Below are 8,272 nucleotides of genomic sequence, written 5' to 3'. Positions count from 1 at the left end.
TTGTTACCAGGACTTTGACCTTGTGAAAGTCTTCTTTGTTGCTATTTCTCAGAACAGTCCATACTAATTTTTCATCAGGATGGTATTTCTCTTCTTATGAATGAGCACTTGTTGATAATTTTTTAGTTTTGGTATCTTTTAGGGTACAGTAGTTGACTTCCACCACACAGCAGTTATTTCATGCAGGCCCTACTGCTATTGATGGCTTGCTCACAAATACTTTTGGAGGGATCTCACTGAAAATATTGTCCATGTCTTTTCCCCTTCTATAGTGGTGGGTGTGTGTGTTTTTTTTTTTTCAGGAAGTTTTGATAAAATTAAAAATTACATTGTGAGGTCCCAAGCCACGGCAAGTGCCTTGGTTTTTGAATGAGGTAAATTCTTCTTGGGCAAGTTGTTTGTAATAGGGGAGTGTGGAAAACCCAGGAATTCTCTGGGTCACAGAATGAAGCCCGCATGAAACAGGGTTTGTTGTTGTATGGGGTTGAGTCCTGTTCATCGTTTTGGCTGAGAAAGATTAACAACTGCTGAGCTTCTTCCTCATCACAGATTGTTTCCAACTCTTTACGTGGTAGCAGGTGTTGCCTATTGGAAGCTCCTTTTTTCTGTCTCTTTCCTCATTTGTCCTTATCCTTTGCTTCTCTGTGATATTAAAGGAGATTCAGTGAGGCCCTGAGGGCTACCCAGGTGGTGCTAGTGGTAAAGAACCCGCCTGCCGATGCAGGAGACTGGGTTTGGTCCCAGGGGCAGCAAGATCCCCGGGAGCAGGATATGGCAACCCACTCTAGTATTCTTGCCTGGAAAATTCCATGGGCAGGGGAGTGTGGCGGGCTACGAAGAGTTGGACAGGACCGAACACATAATCTTCCCTTTCCTAATGAGGCTCTCAGATGCTGCTTCCTTGTCTCAAACTCAAGCTAATTGATTTTGCCCCCTTTCGTGTCCCTCATAGTTTAGAATCAGCTGCTCCCACTTGAGCCCTGTAGTGAGTATGCTCCCTTCCTCGGTCCAATCTCTACCATTCCTGGCAGGAATTCTTCAAAAATATGTGACTTGGGGCATCGGTGTTTCCTAGTTTTGTCTCAAAAAAAGACTTTTTTTTTCTCACTTCAATTGTTGTTTTCAATTGTTTGCTTTAAAAAGTTTGCGACGATATCTTTACCTCACCATTTTACAGCTCTTTAGCTATTATTGTTTTTTCATATAGAGAAGTACTGAATTTTTCTTTACCTGAAATCTACTTATCTTTTCATTTATGATTACTAATTTTAAAGTTATTCTTAGAAAGACATTTTATTGTAAGAATGCTCACATATATTTTCTTTTTATGCTTTATTTTGTACATTTTTAAAAGACTTAATTCTGTAATTCTACTGGAGTTTTTGTATATGGCTATCTTAAATGTTTAACTTACTATATTCATGAAAAGTTAGTCTGTTTACCTCCTAGCATTGCTTATATCTGTCCTTTTCTCATTGTTATGTCACAAAATGTATTAAATTCTGAAGTAGAACTTCTGGAGCTCAATGTACTATTCTATTCCACTCATCTGTCATCCTGTTTCTGTTTCAGATCCACAGTGTTTTAATTATTGTATCTTGAATATATGTTTTATTTTATGAAGTAGTAAGTTTCTTTTTCTTTCTTTTTTTTCAAAATTTGTCCCAGCCTTTTCAGTTATTTTTGAGGCAGTCTGTTACATTGATTAATATTTTACACCCTTTTAGAAATATGGAATTTATTTCCATTATATCAGTACATCAGTAAACTTTTCTGATTGTCTTCAGAGATCCCATTCCTGCAAATGTGATTTCCACTCTTATTCCATTATATAGTTTGTTGATAGTGACTACAGTGATAGAGAAAAATTTAATATTAAGTTAAGACTGGCCCTGTGAAATTGATTGGAAAGATTACCATTAAAAATCCATTTAGAGGGTTTAAATATTAACAATGATCTATTCCTTGAATATTTAAAGAAATTCCATTAAAATCAACTAGAACTGATGCCATGTTGTGGGAGGGCTACATTTGCATTTTTAAAGTTTTTAATAGATGTAATGGGCATAAGAAAGACAAAACCATCCACTTAATTCAGTCATTTAATAAACATCATATGCCAGACATTGTGCAGTGCTGGGGATGTTAAAGTAAGACATGTTCTTTGCTTCCTAGTTTCTCATGAATTTATCTTAACTGAATAAACTGGCAGATACTCAGATATTGATGGCTAAATTGGCAAAACAATCTGAGTTTTTCTTTTGACAAGTCCTTTTGATGTTATCACTTCTTAAACTAATTCTGGAAGGTTGACTGGTGTACCCTTCAGATGAGTCATTGATTAGCTATCTGACCCCCACCATAACTTTCAGAGCAGCATTTGTCAGTCTTATCTCTATCCCAATGCAGCACATCCAAGGGATATTATGCAATACTATTGATGTCAGTGATTCATAGTTTTAGTTTGAATTGTTTGAAAAATCCCCATGTTGGTTTCCACCACTCACTCCACATATGTAAAAATCACCTTCTTAGAGCTTATAAAACTCAGATGTGTTTATCCTTTTGTTACATATAAAATGAATTGGCAATTATTTTTTCATTTGCTTCTCAGAACACCCTAGAGGCTAGTTACGGTGAAGACTATTTCCTTCATTTTACAGTTGACAAAACTGAGGCTTAAAGCGAATGGTTTTTTCCCTAGGCTACACAGCTAGTGAAAGGTGGCTAAAAGGCATGGCTGGAGGAGGTCCTCAGAAGGAAGTAACCACTAGTTGGCCAGTGAGCTTGACCCAGGCATTTGGAGGCTCCTCGATTCCTCCCTTGCCCTTGAAATATACATTTGGCCCACCATTCCCATGGTGGCTGTCGTTTGCAAGGACACAGCCTTGAGAGAGCAAGGCTTGGGATTATGGTATTGGCATCATCTGTACTGAACACATCACAACTCTGTCAAGGCCTCTGTACAGACTTTTGAGTTTGTGGTGGGCGGGTGTGGAGATGGACTCATCTTGACAAGCCTCCTAAATGAAAACTGCCACCCAGTCTGCAGTGGCCTGCCTCTTCCTCCACTCTTTCCTGCCTTCTGAGTACGGGGACCACTCTGTGAACCAACAGGCCTGCATCCAATCTCCTCACTCCAAATGTCTGTGAAGAAAGTGGTTTTTTATTTGCATAGTTTTTACTACAGAGGGTGACGATCTGATTGTTTGGGTCTAAATTCTGTAGTGACTAAATTTTCTTTTGGATTATCCTGTCACTGAATAGTCCTTCCTTTGTTCCTGAATAGCTCCTATGCTTCCTTTTTCATTGTGTCACCTTCCAGCTCAGCATGTGGGTCCTGACAAAATTATAGGACATGCTTCTTCATGAAGACATCTTGTTTTATCTTGCTAACCTTCCAGCTTTGTCCACTTTTATCCCAATTTACTTGCAATTTTTTTTCCTGGTGAAGAGAAAAATAGGCTGTGTAATGAGAATAGTAGGGGGATATAATTTTATATCATTGATATAATTATTATTGAGATACAGTTTTCTGCCCTATTTTGTATTTTATAGTGAAAGGGGAACTTTAAAAATATTTCCTGCCTTTGGGATTAGAGCTTTAGCTGAGTGAAATAATATTTCCAAGAGTAAGCATGTAATTATAGACAGATAGTGAAACTGGTCTTTTTCAGCCTTTTTATGAAATGTAATACCCATTAGGAAAAATGCATAAATGTACTTTAACAAATTTTTAGAAATCAAACACCCGTTTAAATGCCACCCAGATCAAGAAATGTGGCTTCCCAGGGGCTCAGTGGTAAAGAATCTGCCTGCCAATGCAGGAGACTATCTGTGGGTTGGGAAGATCGCTTGGAGGAGGAAATGGCCACCCACTCCAGTATTCTTGCCTGGAACATTCCGTGGACAGAGGAGTCTGGTGGGCTACAATGGAGTCGCAGAGTTGGACACAAGTGAGAGATTGAATACACAGATCAAGAAATAGAACATTGCCTGTACCCTGGAAACCTATCTGTGCTTCTTCCCAATTACAACCACCTTTTGCCCAAACAAATGTAACATTGCTAAATGTTATCATCTCTTCTTTGCTTTTCTTTGTAGCATTTCTGTATGCTCTTCACCTTTAGATGATGTAGTTTAGTTTGACTGTGTTTTTGAATTTGGTATAAATGAAATCATTCTTTTGTGCCGATTTCTTCTACTTCCCTTTGAGTTTGTGAGAGTTGTCCAAATGGTTTCAGAAGTTGTTTGTTAATTTCCAATGTTATCTGATATTCCATTACATAAATACACCACTATTAACTATATATTATTGGTGAATATGCATGTATTCTTAGTAACTCAGTCATGTCCAACTCTGTGACCCTACAGTCTATGGACTGTAGCCCACCACGCTTTCTGTCCATGGGATTTCCCCAGGCAAGAATACTGGAGTGAGTTGCTCGTTCCTTCTCCAGGGTATCATCCTGACCCAGGGACTGAACTGGAGTCTCCTGCAGCTCCTGCATTGGCAGGCAGATTCTTCACCACTAAGCCACCTGGGAAGCCTGGTGAACGTGAAACGGTACGTAATCATTACTTAAATTGTTTCACCTGTAACATGGTGCCTTCACAATCAAGGTTGTTTTTACAGCTGCTACAAAAAAAAAACTTGCATGTCCTCCAAGCTGCCCATACTCTAAACAATAAGATGCTTGCCAGAGAGCTGTTTTCCAGGAAGCTGGAGTCAGCTGAGTCTAGTTTGGAGCTGAACTGGTTAAAACTGGATAGGATCACTGACCCGCCGAGTGGGTGTGTAAGGGTCCTCGTGGCCTTGGAAGGCCTATAGCTTAGTTACACCTGCACAAAATGACTGTTATCACATCTTTCCCCAATCACCTACCCCGAGTTCTCCATGCCTTGCATGCTCTCCATACCTCTGAACACCCTGCTTCTTTATCCCATAAATACCCTGAGCTCCTTGCTGGGCCTTAAGGGACGCAGATCTGAGACTTGCCTCCTTGCTTGGTGTCTTAGTGTTTTGGCTTGCTGTCAGGTAAGGCAAACTTATTTTGGTAACAAATATTTGACTTCTTTCTAGCTTTTCAGTTATTATAAATAATACTATTATAAACATTCTTCTCTGTGCCCCCTCATACTCATATGCACACATATTTTTTGCACATAAATCCTGGAGTAGAATTATTTTAAGTTTTTCAAATACCTTCCCCTTCTCTGTGACTTGTGTTTTCATCCTTTTAATATCTTTTGATAAGTAGTTCTTAATTTTATTGTAATATAAAATTTATCAAAATTTTCAACATGTACAGAAATCTCTTTGACCTGATGGTTAAAGCTATTTTCCTATATTGTCTTCTAAATGGTTTATAGTCTTTTCAAATTTATGTTTGCAATCCATCTGGTAACATTAGAGTTTTCATATTTTGCCTCTTTTTAACAGCTTTAATGGTTAGGAATAAAGCTCCTGTGTACATTTTGTACATGTCCCGCTTACAGGTGTGTGTATAATGCACACACACACACACTCACTGGGAAGAGGAAATGACAACCCACTCCAGTATTCCTGCTTGAAAAATCCCATGGACAGAGGAGCCTGGTGGGTTACAGTCCATGGGGTCACAAAGAGTCAAACTCTACCGAGCAGCTGAGTGTATGTGCGTGTGTGTACATATATACATATATATATTCTACATACACATAGTAGTAGAATTTCTGATTCAGATGGTTAGGTAATTCCAAATAATTATCTACAGTGTTGGCCAATTTATACTTCCATGGCAATGTGTGAAATTTCCAGTTTTTTCACACCTTTGCCAACATATGATATTGCTAATATTGTATTTATTTGTGGTCATTTTAGTGTATATTGGTATCTTATTGCCATTTAAGTTTGTATTTTCTATTAAAAATTTTGAATAATTTTTCTTATGCTGATTGGATATTTATATATCTTCTTAGGTAAACAGCCTATATAAGTTATTTGTCCATTTTTGAAACTGTTTTGTCTTTGGGTTTTTCCTTATTAATATATGAATTCCCTATATATTTCAGAAGCAAGTCCTTTACCATATAAATGTCAACATTTTTGTCAGTATATATCTTATCTTTTCACTCTCCTAACAATGTCTTTGATATACAGATACTTAATTGTAACAAGACTGGTTCCAAATAGGGAAAGGAGCATGTCAAGGTTGTATATTGTCACCCTGCTTATTTAACTTATATGCAGAGTATGTCATGCAAAATGCCAGGCTGGATGAAGCACAAGCTGGAATCAAGATTGCCAGGAGAAATATCAATAACCTCAGATATGCAGATGACACCACCCTTACGGCAGAAAGTGAAGAAGAACTAAAGGGCCTCTTAATGAAAGTGAAAGAGGAGAGTGAAAAAGTTGACTTAAAACTCAACATTTAGGTGTGTTTCCAAAATGGCGGCAGCGATGGATGTGGATACCCCGAGCGGCACCAACAGCGGCGCGGGCAAGAAGCGCTTTGAAGTGAAAAAGTGGAATGCAGTAGCTCTCTGGGCCTGGGATATTGTGGTTGATAACTGTGCCATCTGCAGGAACCACATTATGGATCTTTGCATTGAGTGTCAAGGCAACCAGGCGTCTGCTACTTCTGAAGAGTGCACCGTGGCGTGGGGTGTCTGTAACCATGCTTTTCACTTCCACTGCATCTCTCGCTGGCTCAAAACACGGCAGGTGTGTCCGTTGGACAACAGAGAGTGGGAATTCCAAAAGTATGGGCACTAGAAAAAGAGTTCTTCCATCAAGCTCAACTGTTTTTGTTATCCATTGAATGACCTGCCCTCCTGTTACTTAATTATAAATTAGATAGAACCGTGTCTCTTCTGCTTTGTCTTTTCAGTTTGCTACTGCGGCAGCCATACTGTATTATATGTCAAATAAAATCCAGTTGGATTCTAGATAAAAAAAAAAAAAAAACCAACATTTAGAAAACTAAGATCACAGCATCTGGTCTCATCAGTTCATGGCAAATAGATGGGGAAAACTGTGGGAACAGTGCCTGACTTTATTTTTTGGGGTTCCAAAATCACTGCAGATGGTGATTGCAGCCATGAAATTAAAAGACACTTACTCCTTGGAAGGAAAGTTATGACCAACCTAGACAGCTTATTAAAAAGCAGAGACATCACTTTGCCAGCAAAGGTCCATCTAGTCAAAGCTATGGTTTTTCCAGTAGTCATGTATGGATGTGAGAGTTGGACTATAAAGAAAGCTGAGCGCCAAAGTATTGATGCTTTAGAACTGTGGTGTTGGAGAAGACTCTTGAGAGTCCCTTGGACTGCAAGGAGATCCAACCAGTCCATCCTAAAGGAAATCAGTCCTGAATATTCATTGGAAGGACTGATGCTGAAGCTGAAACTCCAATATTTTGGCCACCTGATGCGAAGAACTGACTCATTGGAAAAGACCCTGATGTTGGGAAAGATTGAAGGCAGGAGGAGAAGGGGATGACAGAGGATGAGATGGTTGGATGGCATCTCTGACTCAATGGACATGAGTTTGAGCAAGCTCTGAGAGTTGGTGATGGACAGGGAAGCCTGGTGTGCTGCAGTCCATGGGGTCGCAAAAGGTTGGACATGACTGAACAACTGAACTAAATTGTAACAAAGTCCAGTTTCTCTAGTTCTTTTCTTTTATTACTGTAAAGATATCTTTCCCTACCTCAAATGTCATAAAGATATTCTCATTTCTTTTAAAAGTTTTATTGTTTCATCTTTGCCATTTAGATTTATATCTCAAATTAAAATTTGCATGTGAGGTAGTGGGTTAAGATATATTTTTTTCCATATGACTATCCAGTTGACCCAGTACCATTTTATTAAAAGCTCATCCAATCTCTGGTGAATTGCAAAGGTACCTTTGTTGAAAACCAAGTGATTTTATAGAAACACACACATATTTCTAGATACTTTATTTTGTTTTATGGTTGATTTCTCCATTCTATGTCAAATGCTGTTACCTTTATTTTTCTCATCAATAAGGTGAAATTACTTTTTGTAGCAGCAAACTGAAAACCTTATTCATTGGCCAAGAATTGGAGAAAGGGGAGCTCGCTCTCTGAAGGCGCTTTTTCCCAGATTATAAGCAGGGGGCGAGCTTTTTATAGGCACAGGTTTAGGAGGTTATACAGGGTGAAGGTGTATTGTCATCCTGATCCGTTGAAATGGGTGACAATTTCCCAAAGTGCAGTTCACACCTGTTTTCTGCCCTTTTATGGTCCTTCAGCATCTGAGCCAG

The 8,272-nt window shown here is 38.8% G+C and overlaps 1 protein-coding gene across 1 annotated transcript; it reads left to right on the top strand.

Annotated features, from left to right (window-relative positions):
* Nucleotides 1–6,416: 6,416 nt before the first annotated feature.
* Nucleotides 6,417–6,933, top strand: LOC122675578 (E3 ubiquitin-protein ligase RBX1-like). The gene has a single exon (XM_043874505.1). The coding sequence runs from the start codon at nucleotides 6,434–6,436 to the stop codon at nucleotides 6,758–6,760; it is 327 nt and encodes a 108-aa protein (XP_043730440.1). The 5' UTR covers nucleotides 6,417–6,433; the 3' UTR covers nucleotides 6,761–6,933.
* Nucleotides 6,934–8,272: the final 1,339 nt, after the last annotated feature.

This window comes from Cervus elaphus, chromosome 19, assembly GCF_910594005.1.
Source record: "Cervus elaphus chromosome 19, mCerEla1.1, whole genome shotgun sequence".
In the NCBI taxonomy this organism is placed as follows: Eukaryota; Metazoa; Chordata; class Mammalia; order Artiodactyla; family Cervidae; genus Cervus; species Cervus elaphus.
This window is presented reverse-complemented; position numbering and strand designations above follow the sequence as displayed.

Coding starts and splice junctions, on each gene's coding strand:
- LOC122675578 (XM_043874505.1), top strand. CDS start 6,434: ATGGCGGCAGCGATGGATGTGGATACCCCGAGCGGCACCAACAGCGGC.